The 17,042-nt window shown below is 52.8% G+C and overlaps 1 protein-coding gene and 1 long non-coding RNA gene across 9 annotated transcripts in view; one reads left to right on the plus strand and one right to left on the minus strand.

Moving 5' to 3' along the window:
* Positions 1-8,529, plus strand: part of RGS6 (regulator of G protein signaling 6) — a 560,209-nt gene extending 551,680 nt beyond the window's left edge. For 3 of the 5 annotated variants that reach the window (XM_047795885.1, XM_047795886.1, XM_047795883.1), the window contains one exon: positions 8,202-8,503. In XM_047795885.1, the coding sequence (XP_047651841.1) occupies positions 8,202-8,252 (51 nt within the window). In that variant the 3' untranslated portion in view covers positions 8,253-8,503. Of the gene's footprint in view, positions 1-8,201 lie in introns of all 5 variants that reach the window. The other 2 variants (XM_047795882.1, XM_047795884.1) reach the window with 1 other exon arrangement.
* Positions 3,821-17,042, minus strand: part of LOC125135611 (uncharacterized) — a 45,681-nt gene continuing 32,459 nt past the window's right edge. The window contains exons 3-7 of one of the 4 annotated variants that reach the window (XR_007137011.1): positions 14,284-14,406; positions 9,336-9,493; positions 8,040-8,329; positions 4,980-5,167; positions 3,821-4,884 (exon numbers count right to left, since the gene is read on the minus strand). This is a non-coding gene — a long non-coding RNA (uncharacterized LOC125135611). Of the gene's footprint in view, positions 4,885-4,979; positions 5,168-8,039; positions 8,330-9,335; positions 14,264-14,283; positions 14,407-17,042 lie in introns of those variants that run through there. The other 3 variants (XR_007137012.1, XR_007137009.1, XR_007137010.1) reach the window with 3 other exon arrangements.

The following is a 17,042-nucleotide window of genomic DNA, read 5'->3' on the forward strand; positions in this document are numbered from 1 at the left end:
GCCCATCCTGTCCCACAGGGATGGAAGGCATGGCAGAGACATGGGAAAAGCATTTGTAGGGAAGTAAGGTTCTCTGTGGCTCGGAATTCCACCGGCCCACATTTCTGTCCAGAAATGTCTTTTAAAAATGCCGCTTGACCTGTCCCCTGCTGCACTTTTTCAGGTTAGACACACAGATCTGATAAAAGGCCACCAAACTGCATTCCTGATAGTAGGTAGGAAAGGGAAGGGGGCCAGCCCTCCTTGCATACGCATCCCAATGGAAAGAAAGATTATGCTTTGGGGCAGTCAGTGTGCTGACTGCCTGTACCTCTGAGACCCTACCTTGGCAGCTGGCTTAACCAAAGTCCCCAACCCATGGATGTGTTCTGGGTGGTCAGATTTGCAGGAAGGAGACAAGTGCTTAGGAGGGTGGGGTTCGAATCTCTGTGGGTCCTGAGAAGAACCCCACGCTGCAGAGCAAGTGAGGCTTCCTCCTGTCTTGTCCACTAAACTTCATCTTCTCCCCTGTAGCCATAGTCAAAGGTCACTTGAACTCCCCAGTTGGGGAAAAAACTAGCATCAAGTTGTCGCCAGTAGCAACTCAGTCCTGTCCCTATTTCCTTTGAGTGTTTTGGCCTTTGCCTAATTTAGAGTGAACCAGCGGCAAGATGCCAAAGCACATTTAAGGAGGAGGAGGGGAGGAAGAGGCAAGGCGAGCCTGGGCTACCGGAAGGCATGCTATTGAGGGGCTTCGTGAAAAGAATGCCCTCCTCCGCTCCACCCCCAAGCCCACCAAGAACTTGCTGCAAGCTGAGTGTAGAAAGAGTACCAGGGTTGTTCAGTCAGAACTAAAGGAAGGAGATGAGAGATCCGGTGATAAAAGGAGGACATTTCTTCTGCAGGGGGAGAAAAAGCAGCAGGGAAAGTGGAAATGCACCACTTGGACAGGAGGCTGGGGAGTCTGTGCCTGGGCATTGTGCCACCAGTGTCAGGCACAGCTGCTGAGCCCTTGTCACTCCTGGCATCCGGCATGGCTGCCTGGTTCCAGATTTGTCTCTGCACAGCTGGGGACCTGGAGGAAGGTTTCCCATCACCCACCCAAACTAGCAGGCAGAGGTCAGACTTTGCAGAGAGCCCCGTAAGTGAGGAACATGATGGGAGTGGGGGGCATAGGAGTTAGAAGTGCCAGGAACAGCACCTGGAAAGCGGCCCCAGCCAGCTCCATTTAGACGCTTGGTTCTAATTGGAAAAAGGCATCTGGCTGCCCCTCCTTAGGAAGGTAAACAGTACACCTGCTTCCCTCCTCCCTGGGACCGTTGCTATGGAGATCCCAGAGGCACTGGCACCAATCACACAGGGCCACAAATACAAGTGCAGCTTCACTGGCCTGCCCAGCAGCCATTATTTTAAATCCATGAGCACCAGGAAGTGGGACCTGTGCCTCAACTCAGCACAGGAGCCAAAGTCCCACTTTGCCTGTCTTGCCAGCCAAAAGGTGGCCTCTTGTCTTTCTCAGGAGTCCCCACTGTGATAAAGGGAAGCACCTAAGGCAGAACAGAAATGCTTGGGTGGGTCCCAAGTGTGCCTAAGACCCGATGCATCTTTCTTGGTGCGGTTGAGAAAATCACCCTTGCTGCCCAGAGCGGTCTTCTGGTGTGGGTGGGCATGAAGGAGCCCTTAGTCCTGAACACCTACCTGCCTCCATCCTTGAGCATGACTGTCATGTGCCAAGGAGAAGGTGTACAGGCCGTGAAGGCTAGTGGCTCAACCTCACGTGTCCAGTGAGAGTTAAAGGAACACTTAACTGGCAAGGATGCTGTGGACATTAGCACGGGGCTCTGGCACATGCCTAGGTGCTTGACCCACAAGACCTGCTCAATCAGCAACTGTCCTTAGCAGCTAACCTGTGTCCCAGTAAGGGGACCATGCCCACGCTGCCACCATTGAAGTCTGGGTGACTGGAGGGGGAGGCACTTGAGAAGCGAGGGTACAAGGGGTACCACACCACCCGCTCGACAGGAATAAGACATTCAAAGAGAAGGTCCCTGGGAGATTAGGGGATAGGATGGTCCTCTCATATTTCGTTCAGATAGGAGGGCTGGCAACTCACCTTTTCTACATTAAAAAAAAAAAATGAAGTTCACAGCATTATAAATCAACCATCCTCTAATGAAAACATTTTTTAACTTAAATTTTAGAAAGGCACTGCTAGTTGCCAATACTGGCTAGAAAAACACGTCTGAACCGTCTAATGGTCCCAGTGACTTTTTTTTTTTTTTTGGTCTTTTTAGGGCTGCACCCATAGCATATGGAAGTTCCCAGGCTAGGGGTCAAATCAGAGCTACAGCTGCCAGCCTGCATCACAGCCATAGCAACGCAGGCTCCCAGCCTTGTCTGAGAACTACGCCAAAGCTTATGGCAACTCCAGATCCTTAACCCACTGAGCAGGGCCAGGGATCGAACCTGCATTCTCATGGATGCTAGTCAGGTTCGTTTCTGCTGAGCCACAACGGGAACTCCCCAGTGACATTTTGTGGAAATTGCTCTCTGCGAACAGCGACTGCTGGCAGAGTCCACAGACTCACCTTTGACGTGACAAAACCTGATGTTTGTATGACTGCACAGAAGACAATGGGCTGTTGCAAAGGACTCCATTGTTTTTATTTCAACCATGTGCCTTACTTTTTAAATATGTTTATCTTATAGTAATTCTTCATCCAATGGGCTTTTTTAAAACACATTAATTCAACTTCCACCTCTCTCTGGATTTGGGGGGGGTGGTGTTGTTTTATGTTTGTGGTATCCTGTTTTTTAAAAGTCAACTACAGAGAATATTTGAAAACCAAATAAAATGCCCTTCAGCTCCTGAGAGAGATCAGAAAGCTTGGCAAGGACCCAGGAGTCATACAGACCCCAGGAATGGATCTTGTCACAGGCCTTCTGCCCCACCCCCACCACCGAGGCGTGAGAAAGCCGGAAGCAGCCTCTCTTCCCCCGATGCTGCTCCGGCCTAACTCTGCCATGGGATTAGCCGTGGGTAACCATTGGCTAGTCCCCATTTCATCTGCCCATCTTGGTGATGATGAAAGAAGAAAGTTGAAGTGTTTTCAAATTATTCTATATGAAGTATGGGTTTTCCCACCATCTCCTGCCAGAGTTTCTCAGCCCTCTAAACTGCCCCCAACCAAATGGCACTCTCTCCCCAGTTTTAAACATCGTTGGGAAAGGAGAAGCCGAAGACTTCTTTACATGGTTCCCTTTGGAAAACCTTCCTGTGGCTTTGCCCAGTGGGGAAGGAGCAGCAGGGGCCCCAGCCTCCAGGGAAGTCACCCCCTAAAGTTAGGCAGCTCCTTGGCTCCTCCTCCTCCTGACAAACCCAGGCCAGGCCCGTTCCTTTCCACCTGGCTCTCAGCCAGGGGCTGGCCACTCTCCCCAGCAAGTCCCCTACAGGCCTGAGTCCACATAGGCTCATCCTTCATGAACCCGAGCATCGTCTATTCACGGGTAACTTTCCGTCTCCTTGAGAGGACAGCTTATCTCCGGGGCCTCCCAATTCCTGCCTGAGGAGGTCACCTGGTCAGCCCTCTTCAGCAAAACACCATTTTTCATTAGCAGGGATGAAAAATGCCTGTGTGTCACCACAAGGTGATCAGTTTGGATCGATGGAGACTAGAAATCATGTTCCAAATTCCTTCTATTGCAAGTTCTAGTTCCCCTAACAAAGGACTCTGGACTTCCCCTCTCCTGGAAGGGGAAGCTCTGAATTTAGCCAAAAGGCATATTTTCTGGGGCAGCAATTGAAAAAGAGTAAGGGGTAGGAAATTTCAAAGCAGAGATGTGATAGCTGGAATTTTTTTTTAATCGTTTTTCTTTTCTTTTGAGGCATAATTGCACATGGCAAAATGAATAGATCTGAAATGCATGGTTCAGTGAGTTTGACAAATGTCTGTATCAATGTAACCTATACCCCATTACCCTAGAAAGTTCCTTCACGCCCCTTTCCAGTCAATTCCATCCCTCTCTCCTAGAGGCAGCCACAGTTGATTTCTGTCCCCCTGGTAGCATGGATTTTTAGAGTGGACTTAAGATCTGTAACGCTGGTCTTAGGTCATCTGGGCAAATCAGCAAGAAAAAAGTCTCAGCTGCAGCTCAGGTGTCTTTACTTTCCTAGTGTTGAAAAAGGTTCTGCTGGAGCCACTAGTGCTTGGCTCCGCTGCCCCCACATGCCATCTGACTCCCAGGGCTCCTCTCTGAGCCACAGCCCTTCTCCCAGCCAAAGAGGTTAGCATCAGTCTCCGAGGTAAGTAAGTGGCAAAAGCTCTTGGTAACCCGGGTGGTGCATGCTTTGTTGATTTAAGATCTGGAAGTACGATGCACAGAGCCTCAGCATGTCAAGCAGCATGTTGATTTTTTTTTTTTTCCTGAAGCACTGAACAAAAGGGAGCGATTCCTTTTGTGCATCTCCTGTTAGAAACAAAGGATTCCATGACCACCTTCTTCCAGGCTTCTAGCCATCAAGAGGGCTGCAGAGCTGAAATGATTCGTCAGAGTAGAGGGTGGGAATTGAACGTGTAGGCGTTTGTGAACCCGGCACTGAGCAGTCCATGAAATTGAAGGGTCCCAGATTCTAGTGGATGAAACTTAGCCAAATGTCTTGAAGGTGAAAAGCCCTTTGTTTGAAGGCAAAGCTTTGGTGTCTCCGGAATGTACCTTCGGCAGCTCAGTTCTTAATCACCGTATATTTTTTCACTTGGACAAAGGCTGCCTGCTAATAGCATTTTCAACCACCTTCAGCTGCTTCGCTCAGCTACGCCAGGGCCTCAGGCTGAGCTGGCTGCAGTTTCCTGGCACCATGATCCATTCCCAACTGACCAGCATTGAGGAACAGTGCACATTCCCATCCTAAAAAAAAAAAATGCCTTCCCCTGTAACTATGCAAGATGTCAGGTAGAGGCAAGATTACCGCTCCCCTTCCTAAATGTCTCCTATAGACTCACCCAAACCGGAGGCAGGACGGGGTGAAGAGGAGGCAAGAAAGAGCCCTAGAGGGTGCAGGGCGGGCACTCTCCTCTCTCTGGACAGAGTAGGTAGCTCGGAGCTCCCAGCAAGCCCCCAGCAGCACAGACCTCAGGGCAGCTCATCTCTGAATACCGGTAGCCTCTGCTGTCAGATTTCACTTTGATCCCTGAAAATTACAAGAACCTCAGCTCTTCAGAAGAGAGGCAGCTGCTGAGCCAGTGTGATTGCAGGATTTCTCCCCCAAAGCCCGGGGCCAGGCATCTAACCTTGCCTGCATCCTGCATGAGTAACCACCTTCCCGCCTCACCCGGGAGGTCACTGCCTAGTGGACAGATTGCAGCTGGGCTGAGCTGCCCCCTGAGCCGACCTGACCCCTCGCAACCTCCTTTAGCAGCAGAACTGGCGTTTGGTAAATGCGTGAGTGAGGGAGCGGGAGAGGGAGACAAAAATGCCAAGGAGCACCACCCGGATGGATGAGAGGTTGGGGAAATCTCAGGGCATATTCTCCAGGCGGGTCAGCTGCACCCACCCCTACCCCCACCCCCTCCCCCTCCCCTGAAGCCCTGAGCGATGGAAGCAGCTGGGGAAAGGGAGGGGGAGGATGGATGAGCTGGCCACAGGTCCTTGGAGTCAGAGCTATGAGGCTGAGCTCCAGGATTTAGGCAGGAAGAGATTAATTAGCGCCTCCCAGCCCAGCCCAGCCCGCTCTATAGAACCGGGAGGGGAGGAGGGTAGTGAGGCTCAGGGCCAAATTCACCTAAAACAGACAGACACACACTCCTCCAGAGACAGACTCCCTAACCTCCCTCCGCCACAGCCCGCTCACCGGCCAAAATGACCTCACTAATGAGAATAGAGCTTTAATGAGGGTTTGGATGCCTGGTAAACCTCACCTTCTTTGTCTCTGGGCTTTTGTAACATACGCACAGGCAATGGACCATCATTCAGCTTTAGCGATTCCTCTTATTCCACATCCGCCAGCTAAATCAGAGCCCCAAAATGCCATGTACGGCAGACCTGGAACATATACTTGGGTACAGGGTGTGTAATTTGTGGCCCTGGTGGAGGAGGGATGGGAGGAGCTGTATTTGGTGTGTGGTTTCCACAGCAATAAGCAAAACCCAAGAGGAAAGCGATATTGGTGCCTTTCCTGTGAGCAGGGATGGCCAAGGGTGGAAGGGGCCCGGGGAGGTTTGGTAGAGCCCCCAGACCAGGAGGCCCCTAGACGCATCAGCTCCACATGCCCCGTGCTTCCTGCCTTCAGCCCTGGGTGGTTCCCAGGTAGGCCGCCCAGGTGACAGATGCCTCCAGCTCCGTGTAAGAAAAGGCAGTCGAGGAACATCCCAGTGTGTGTGTGCTTTAGCACCCAGGCTGGAGGGCGTCCTTGGAGGTCAGCCCCTGCCATTGATGAGCTATTGTGGCACCTGACCCACTCCACAAAGAGAAGTAGCCATCCCGCTTTTAGTGATTTGCAGAGACTGGCAGTTAAAACCCTCCAGGATTTTTTAAAAAAAAAAAATCTGATTAAAAAATCCTTAGCCCAGTATAAATGTATGCAGCTGCAGGCTAAGGTTAGTGTATCTGAAGATTCAGATAAGGTTGCTGATGGGGAGATTTTGTGTTGTGCGTGCATGTATATGTGCATGCATGTGTATGTGTGTGTTTCGAGGAGAAAGAAGTGAAAAGTTTTGTCTCCCTAGTGACAAGGAGGAGTGAAAAGGAAGAAACAGAGCAAAGGGAAGGAGGCTTCAGACTTCCCAACCGCCTGGAGGGTGTATCCATTTCTAAACACGCTCCCATCCCCCGCCGTGGGGATTCTTAAAGTGGAGCTGGAGTGTCCTTCCGCGGAGCGCTAAGCCAAATGACATCGAGTCCTGCATCCAGCCCTTGTTGTTCCTTTGCTGGAAATGCCCATTATCCATCAATTCATCAATCAGCAGGTGTATTGAGTATCCTACCAGGCTTCACAAACCTGATCAATTTTTCTAAATTACACCCAGCTTACACTGCAGCCAAGCCCCGTAAACAAGACGAGCCCTTGCACCCCGCCTTGGAAATGGACATGAGGAATTCTGGCCCTTGCGATCTCACTACCAAACACCGCAGCCCATGCTGACCAGCCACCCTGTGCTTCCCCGTGCAGATGGCCCTGGCGTCACTGACCCCCTGTCAATAATAGGATGAGTTCTGAGTCTTTTTCCAGACATGGCGATCAATCTGCTTGGGTCCAGCCATATCTCCTCTAGACCCTTGTCCAATGCTATGGATTTCTGAAGAGGGTGAGCAGGGGACGGGCACAGACTATGACCAGGGACATGAGCAGAGCCCTGAGCTTGCTCATCCTCCTCTTGGCACCCGGTCCCACATCAAAGGCTCCTCAGCCACCTCCGCCCGGGGCATGTGAAGGGCTGGCCTCTCTCAGGACCTCTGTGTCCCACATACCAGGCCTCAAGGTAGAGGTCATCCTTTTTGCTTCCAAAAGGATGAGAACAGCTCCATCGTTTGTAAATGAAGGGCTTGTAAGGCCTCCTGATGTGGAATCATCAAAGTCAGCTTCTGGGTACCACAGAGGGGGACCAGGAACATAGATAGGAAGGCAGTGCCCTGTGTCCCACAGCAACACCTATCTGCCAGCCTGGGGCCAAGACCGGAGGATGCCCTGCCCTTGCGAGCCCCAGAACCCGTCACCAAGAGGACCCCCAGAGAGCTCGGGCCTGCCTTTCCAACAGGATTCCTAGGTCTTCTGCCTTCCTCAGACCAGTTTATCCATTCAGCCCAAGTCACCCAGAGCCTTAGCCATCATCTCGTTGGGTCACCCTCCCTGAGCTTACTGGGCCCCAAGCCTACCTTTCCGTCCTCACTTGGATAAAATCAAGTTCAGGGGAAGCCTCCAGGCCTTAGGAGACACTCCACCGAAAGGCAGAAATGCCTGGTTTAGAGGAAGGGAACCCCACCCGCACCCCTAAAGTGCAACACCCCACCCCCACCCCCTAGCCTGCCCCCACCCCCTAGCCCGCCCCAGAGCCCTGGTTGTTCACCTGTCTGTGGTTAAGGTGCCCCCATGCAGAGGTCAGAGGGGTCCGTGAGCTATTGTGTGGCCTCCGAGGCTCGTGCACCAGTTAATCCACCTGTCTGGCTCTCTGTCTCTGTCCTCTGTGTGTGTGTGCGCCTGTGGTGCCTCCGTGTCGCTGTCTCTGCAGGGAAAGTCGCTGGCGGGCAAGCGGCTCACCGGCCTGATGCAGTCCTCCTGACGGTTCCGCCCGCAGGGCTCGGGCCCGAGGACCACACGGGCAGGCGGCGGCGCTCCACCTCTGCGGACAGAGTCTCCCTGCGGGGAGATTTGGTCACTGTGAAAGAGAAAGAGTGAGGGCCGTTCCGGGCAGCGTTGGGGAGACGCAGTGGGGGACCCAAGGGGGGCCAGAAAGAGGCGGCGGAGCCTGGGGTCGGCCCAGTAGAGACCCCTGTTTACAGCCCTCTCTTCCTTGTACAGTTGTGTGCCGACACCCCACTCTCTAGGAGGTCCTGGTCCCTAACCTGTTTGGGGAGAACACCCAGTGGGGCTCCCGTTGTGACTGTCCCCTGAGGTTATATTCCGACCATCACCACTCCTCTAGCTGTCTGGGGGACCATGCCTTCCAGCAAAGTCAGCGGGGACCCGCTGACCCTGAGCACATCCAGTATTCCACCCACCTTCCCCCGCCTCTCCTGGGCACCCACCCCAGTCACGCCACCGTGTCCCTACCGCCTCCCCCATCTCCACCGCCACCACGTGTAAGGAGCCAGGACCTGGCCACCCTTACACCACACACCCCGGCCCCATGGCCCTCGCTCAGCCACCCCCTGGATTTGCGGCATCTCACGTTCTTCCAACCCCCTCTGAGGCCACCTTGCAAAAAGGCCTCCACGGGCACTGGCGGTGGCCCTCGGCTCCTGTCAGATGTCTCTAGGGTCCAGCGCCAGAGGAAGCACGGGTGTAGATGAAAGAGCTTGTGGTTTAACAGCCGTGAAGGTTCTGATCATCTTTTAAAATGTTTATTATTTCGTAACTTATTCCGTTGTTGCCCCTCGCTCCTTGGTGTGTTCCTGCGTCTTACTCAAAATAAATGTGGCCACGAGCACAGGGACCATTGGGACCCTCCCCTCCAGCAGCCCCCAGTGGAAGCGGGGAGGGTTCCAGCCCAAGGGGCTGGGGCCGAGGCTGGCAGTCCTGGGCGAGGCCAGGCCCAAGGGTTCTCTGATGGCCCAGCAAAGGCACCACGTCCGTGATGGCAAACATCAAGGGAAACGCAGACACAGAGCTAAACCCGCAAACACCTGCATAAGACCCCTTGTACCTCTTTCCTGTGTGTGTCCAAACGACCATCTGCCATTGGCGGGGCGGGAGTGATGCAGGGCACTGCGTCGGGTGCCTGGCGCGTAGTAGGTGCTTCGCAAACGGTAGCTATTCCTCCTCTCATCGTGGTCGCTGCCATCATGGTGACTCCCAGGAGCCCTTGGACAGCGTGGCATAAGCAACATGCTTTTGCATTCAGACACAACCCCCTCACCTGCTCTGACCTTCCTCCTTTCATCTGCTTTTGGCGGGAGGTGAAAAATCTCCCTTGGGAATAGACACACAGCAAACACAGAAGCAAAACAGCAATGACGGGTATTTCTTCACTCATGTGGGCAAATGCACCAGCCAGTGAGGCACATAAGCTTGTCTGCAGAGGCTGCTTCCCCGGTGTGCCCTTGGGACCATCTTTCCCACCCCACTTTCATGCCCTGTCTCCAGGGCACCAGCTTCCCTCCCCAGGGTGGGGCCACTGCAGGCACGAGGAGTCGGGACTCCAGTTGTACCCTGGTGGATTCTTGCCCCTCATGCCTCAGTTACCCCTGGTGGCAGTGGTTGCTCCCACCTCAAGGTACAGGGGAAGTGAGAGACATTATGTAAGGATCTCAGAGTGTTCCCAAGGAGAGCACTATAGACCCTGACTCTGGGGAAGACACCCCCTCCCCCTCATGTGGCACCACCTGGGCACAGAGCCTGACCCTTGGCAGACCCTCGGCAGCTGCCCGATGAGTCACTGAGCTATGTGAAGCCCTATCCCATATTATGGGGTCTTCTGACCCCTCCTCTCCTCCCCCCACCCTTTTCTACCCCCTTGCTTTTCACACAGACCTCCTGGTTCAGAACAGAATCGCAGATACCCAACATTGCCCAAAGGCAGCCCACTTCCTGCCTGGGTGCCAGGCTGTGCTAACACTGATGCACTGGGTATGCGGACAAAGGCAGTTCCAGAAGAGCAGATGCCTCTGTGCCCTCTGGGGCATAGAGTTGTCAGGGCAAGGGCTGGGCTGCCTCCTGTCCTTCCTCATGGCTATAGCCATGGCTGTGTCCCCCTGGCCATGGCTTCCGAGGCTTGGCCCAGCCTGGGGGTCCCCAGAGGGTCCTCCCAGAGCCAGGTGGATTGCTCCCCCGAGATGGAGCAGGCTTCCCGCCACCTCTGAGAACATCCAGCAGGCTCAAGACATGTAAGGGCACCTCAGATGGATTCAAATCCAGAGCAATAACCCCCTCCTCCCACCTTCCAACCAAGGCCTGCTCAGTCCTGGGACCACCACCCTGTGCTCCCTGGTAGATCACGTCCAGCAGTGAAGGGTGGGATGGAATTGCTCCACCCAAGTTGGCCAGTCCTAGGGCAGTCTACCACGCAGGCCCTAGAATGCAAGAATACTTGCAAAGTCTGGTCTTGGCCAGTTCCCTACTGGCCTGGCCGACATAGCCAAAAGTTCAGACCAGATTAGATTTTCGAAGGCAGTTCTGTAGCAAAACAGATTTTGCTCTTTTGCCCTGACCTGCCTTAGCTCCCCTAACTGGGCACCATGGTCTCTGGGCCTGGGACTCCTCCCAGTGAGGGCTCTTGGGGTAAATATCATGTTGGCAGCCCCAGGGCTAAAGCATCAGGGCAGTCTTAGGAGTGACCACCCACGCGTCACGGCACCAGGCATCTGACTGGCATAGACTTTGCCTACCTGGAGAGAGTCGAGCTTGTAGGTTGATGCACGTAGGTGCCCTGCCACGGCCAGAAGGCCTGACCAGAGCAGCAGGCGCTCTCTGGACTGGGGAGAAGGCTCCTGCCCTTCCAGGAAAGGATGCTTTGTTCTGCTGGGGAGCTGTTGCTGTACCCCCAGAAATGCAGCAGGCTCCAGGCCCACCACTGCCAATGGGTCAGGTAAAGGCCAGCACCCGGGAGGGACCTCTCGCCACTCTGCATTGCTTCTTAGACCAGTGAACACTCGGAGACATGCTCCAGGGGCTTTTCCTGCAGCAGCGTTACTGGTGTGTTCAAACTACCTCACCAACAGGGCATGAAGCAGGAGGCTGCCGCCCATCTGGCTCCTTGGCTGGTTGTAGAAGTTGGTGTTCTCCCTAAAATGCACCCTTCTCATTATACTCCAAATGCATGGACTTCCAAAGCCACCACGAGGAAGGCTTCCTGGAAGCTTGGAAAGGATTGAGGGCTGTTGGTCTTTGGGTCTTGCAGGATTTATTGAAGGGCATTTCCGATAAAATCCAGGAGCTGGAAAGCCCTGTGGGGGCTTCAAAGAAACTGGATGAGCTGATTATGTAGCAAAGGACCATGTGTGGCACAGTCGAATAGTGGCCAAATGCATCCCTGAGAACTCACCATGGGACCCTCTGAATTGAGGTCTGTGCTTGTGTAACCATGGCAACGGCAGACGCCAGCAGCCTGCTCGTTAGTACCACCCACTGATAAGGCATCCTCTGGGCATAACCCAGGGGCCATAAAGTAGCAAAGTAGCAAATGTAGCAATAAGGAGCCCAGGGCCGTAAAGGGACAGGGTCCAAATGGCCCAGCCTCGGCCCTCTCCCCAGCCTCACTGAGGGCTAGATCCAGCTGCTGTCAGCAGTCCAAGGAGGGAGGCCCTGCTCCACGCCCAGGGCTCCTGGTCTGTATTCTATGCCCACTCACTGCATGATCACAGACACGTTGGAATGGCCTTCTCATAGTGCATGTGGTTCTCATTAGTTTATTTTTCTGGAATTTGGGGATTGGACCCCAGAACCAAACATGCTGGTACCTTCTAAAAATAAATGACTTGAACCTACTATAATCCATCTAACTCTGTGTGGCTTCTTGGTTTGGGATTTGCTGGGCAGGATTTACAACTAGGGAAAAAAATCCGCCACCCCTCTCCACTCTCCACCCTGCCCTCACACACACACACACACACACACAGACACGGCCTGTTTCCCTCTCACTCCCAAGCAGGATGTTGAGTAGCTCAGAAAACCTCTGGGGTAGGGGACACATCCTGGTAGATGTGGGACAAAAGTGTCACCAAAAGGCTGAAGCCCCTGACTGCTGGGGTCCTCTTGGCTGGGTGGTCTCTATGCCCCGTTGTCTGTGCTTGACCACAAAACCCAGCGGCCTGGTGAACATCATCAGTGGCCGGACCCCATTCGGACACTCTGAAGTCCTAAGATGGAAATCTGCTCTGTACAGACAGGGATCTTGGTTTCCTGAGCAACAATCTCATCTCCCACTCATACCAAAGCAGCGGGACTCTGCGAGCCTGGAAGCCAGGCTGACAGGAGGAGAACGAGAACAAGATGCAAAGGAACCACAGCACTGTGATCCTATGAAGGATGAGGCCGGCCCCGAGCAGCGCGCTTCAGCCACAAAGATCTGCTCCCGAAAGTAGAAAATGACCTCAGAAACGTGTGAACTCCTCTCCCCACCACTGAGCCATCTCCCAGAGCAAGACTTCCTGCCCCACAAGGTCAAGATCAAGGTCACCCCTGCAAGGGCACCTGAAGGGTCAGGTCTGTAGCACACCCCTCTATCAGGTCCTGGCTCCCCACCGTGAAAGAGCCACACTTCCCTGTCCTCCTTGGACGTGGCCGCTCGCTCCAGGGAACCCGGAACTCTTTCCCAGCTGAGCCATCTGACTCATTTCCAGAATGTTTTTTTAGCAAGCTGTCACTGAGCACACAATCCCGCTGACCACCAAGGACAGAGGTCTGGTTCAGGTCCAAGGTGGAGGTGGAGCTTTGGGGCTGCTGGTTATAACAGTCAGAGCTGTGCCCACCCACAATTGTCTGACATCCTCTCCCCTCGACTGCTTCCTCTCCCCCCTCTCCCCCCACATCCTTTTGGGGACGTCTGGCATAAAGGCCATCAGGCTGTCCCTTCCCCTTGTGCCAGCTCCCAGTTGCTCGGGGCCTCTGATCGGTGTTTCTTGTCCTCAGACATTTCCTGGGATGAGGCAGCTTCCAAACTCTGTGGCTTGGAGAAGCATCCAGGAAGCCTTCTGAAGGGCTTGCTCCTTCCTGGGCCCCAGAGTTCTGTGATTTGCTTCCCCCAAGCTGCCTTCCTGAGCGGAGGCGCCCCTGTGAATGTCTGGCACCCCTTCCTGGGACTTCTGGCGCCTGTGCCCACGCCCTCTTCCTGCGTCCAGTCCTTTAGCACCCACAGTGGGATTATAGGATCTGCCCCAGACTCTGACCGTTTTTGAGGGGCAGGACTCTGACCATGGAGAGGCTGCAGGCTTTGGCTTATTTGGAAGAGGCGTGGGGTGGGTGAGGGACCTCGGCATGAGCTCTGCCTGGAGCGGGGCTCTGTGCTGCTCCTGCCCCTTAGGGCCCAGGGTCAGTGCCCTCATAGCCTGGGAGCCAGCCTGGCTGACAAACAGAGCACCGGCCCCGACTGCAGTGGCTGGGCACACACCTCGCTCTGAGCACTAGCTTCCTCAATTGGAAAACAATGTTGAAGTCTGGTGGTTGTTGCGAGTTCATACAGAGGTTTAGCTTGTGCCTGGCACATAATAAGTGCTCATGGAATGGGTGCTGGGATTAGATGCTGCTGCGTCTGAGAAGCCCGGGGAGGCAAAGTCTAAGCACGTCTGTAGATCCTGCTGGGCAGTTTTCCCCTGCCAGCCTGAGGTGGCCTTTGCTCTCCTCCTCCCGGCTAGGACTTGGTTCCGTCACTGTGTGACCAGAGTGGCCTTGGTTAATCGTCCCACATTAGGCCTGAGCAAAAGCAGGGCAGAGGCGGGGGCTCCTCCTGCAGACCCTGGGTGGAGGTGTGTGCCCTCCACCCACATTCCCGTTTGTCTGACAAGCCAACATGGCGGCTTCAGTGGGATTTGAATTCTGCGCTCTTGTTCGGAGATGTTCCACTTATGGCCAGTTACTCAGACCTTGGACCTGGGATGAGCACCTGGGCAAGGCCTCTGTCCTCGGAGAACCTCCATCAGGCGCAAGGATGCACTTACCTACCGGAGGGAGGATCTCGTTCCTAAAACAGCCAAGGAAGCCTGTCTCCTCTCTTTCTCCATCATGGGAAGGCTCTGCTGAGTTGGGGGCAGTTGGACGAATCAGGGAAGGAAGTCGAAAAACTAGAGGAGTGGAAACCGTAACGGATCATTTGTGATGGAGCAGACGGGAGATGATGGGAAAAAAAGAATGGATATGGATGTATAGCTGGGTCACTTTGCTGTGTAAGAAATTGACAGAACACTGTAAATCAACCATAATAAAAAAAGTTTTAATGAAGAAAAAAAGGAAAAGGAAAACGAGAGGAGATCCTGGCTCTCTCTTATTCCTGCCCTGCCCGTGACCACACCTACCATACAGAATCAGGGACAGGCAGCCCTGAGAGGACCCCAAAGATTTCCTAGTGGTGATTTCCAATGGTGAGTGTGTGTGTTTTACATTTTATTTGTTTATTAAGGTATAACTTACATACAGTAACATTCAGCCTTTTTAGGTTTAGAGCCGATTTTTTTTTTTTTGTCTTTTTGCCTTTTCTAGGGCCACTTCTCGTGGCACATGGAGGTTCCCAGGCTAGGGGTCAAGTCGGAGCCGCAGCCACCGGCCTACGCCAGAGCCACAGCAACTCGGGATCCAAGCCGCATCTGTGACCTACACCACAGCTCATGGCAACGCCGGATCCTTAACCCACTGAACAAGGCCAGGGATCGAACCCGCAATCCCATGGCTCCCAATCGGACGCATCAACCACTGAGCCATGACGGGAACTCCAGTTTAGATCTGAATTTTGACCAACTTACTCAGTGATGTAACCACCACCAAAAAATCCAGAGAGTAATTCTGTCACCCCCAGAATTTCCCTCCTGCCCCATTCCTGGCAACTATGGATCTGTTTTCTGATGCTAGAGTTCTGCCTTTTTCAGAAAGAAGCATAAAGAGGATCAAACAAGGAGTCCCCATCGTGGCTCAGTGGTTAACAAATCCAACTAGGAACCATGAGGTTTCGGGTTCAATCCCTGCCCTTGCTCAGTGGGTTAAGGATCCGGCGTTGCCATGAGCTGTGGTGTAGGTTGCAGATGCGGCTCGGATCCTGCGTTGCTGTGGCTCTGGCATAGGCTGGTGGCTACGGCTCCGATTCGACCCTTAGCCTGGGAACCTCCATATGCCGCGGGAGTGGCCCAAGAAATGGCAAAAAGACAAAAAAAAAAAAAAGGATCAAACAATATTGGCCTCTTGAGACAGGCTTCTCTCACTTAGCACAACGTACACTGCCACCTGCGTCATATGTTCCTCAGTGTTTTGTTTTTCTACATAAAGACACTGGGCCCAACTCTACCCAATATTCTCTAATAACCTATAAGGGGAAAGAATCTGAAAAGGAATGGATATATGTACATGCATAACTGAATCGCCTTGCTGTGCACCTGAAACTAACACAATATTATAAATCAACTATACACCAATATAAAATAAAAATTAAATTTAAAAGATTTTTGTAGGAGTTCCCACCATGCCTCAGTGGAAATGAATCTGACTAGTATCCACAAGGATGCAGGTTTGATTCCTGGCCTCACTCAGTGGGTTAAGGGTCCAGTGTTGCCCTGAGCCATAGTGTAGTTCTCAGGTGTGGCTCAGATCCCGCATTGCTGTGGTGTAAACCCATGGCTATAGTTCCGATTTAACCCCCTAGCCTGGAAACATCCATATGCAGAGGGTGTGGCCCTAAAAAGACCAAAAAAAAATTGTAAATAAAAATTAGGAGTCCCTGCAGTGGCACAGTGGCTTAAGAATCCAACTGCAGCAGCTCAGGTCACTGTGGAGGCACCGGTTCAATCCCCAGCCCTGTGCAGTGGGTTAAAATGATCTGGCATTGCCACAGCTGCAGCTTAGGTCACAGCTGTGGCTCAGATTCAACCCCTGGCCCGGGAACTTCCATATGCCACGGGTGTGGCAATAAAATAAATTTTTTGAAAGATAAATAAAATTAAAATTAAAAAAAGTAACAGAGGCCCAGAGGGAGATAGTAAGAAGAGCTGGAGGATCGGGCTGGGAGTCCACGTTCTCACTGCTACTCAACCCTCAGGCCCCTTGACCACAACGTCTTCAGGAAAAAGTTATCGTTTTAATCCCCTGACATCCATGAGCTCCTGTGTGAGAAAGCACCTGATCATAGGACCTGCACACTGAAGAGAATGTGTGATTCATGGTCTAACAGCAGCAAAGGGGAGCAATGGTACCCACTGGAGTGAGGCATCATTTTTCAGCTAGCGAATAGTGCTTTGGAAACCACCTACCCATAACTGGAGCACGCCCATGCCCTCTCCAGAGAAACAAAGTGATAGCAGCTGCCTGGAAGCAAAGTGCTGGAACGGACCCCACGGACCTAGGGATCTGGGACAGAGTGGTGTGGCCTTGAGACCCAGGCCACGTAAGGGGACCATCTGGGTTTCTCTCAGTTAGAGATCTCAAAATCCAGAAGTTCCCAATACGCGGTGTGTTTAAAGCATCATTGTGAACACATGAACTTAAATATATTTGGTCCATTTCAATCCATCACATTTAGTGTCCTTATTACTGTCCAATGTGCTCCATTTGTGTGTGTGCGTGACTACTACTCAGCCATAAAAAAGAAGGAAATACTGTCATTTGCACAATGTGGATGGACCTAGAGGATAATACACTTAATAGAATAAGTCAGACAAAGACACATGCTGCATGATATCAGTTATATGTGGAATCTAAACAATAATACAAATGCATG

Source organism: Phacochoerus africanus, chromosome 9 (assembly GCF_016906955.1).
Source record: "Phacochoerus africanus isolate WHEZ1 chromosome 9, ROS_Pafr_v1, whole genome shotgun sequence".
Taxonomy (NCBI): Eukaryota; Metazoa; Chordata; class Mammalia; order Artiodactyla; family Suidae; genus Phacochoerus; species Phacochoerus africanus.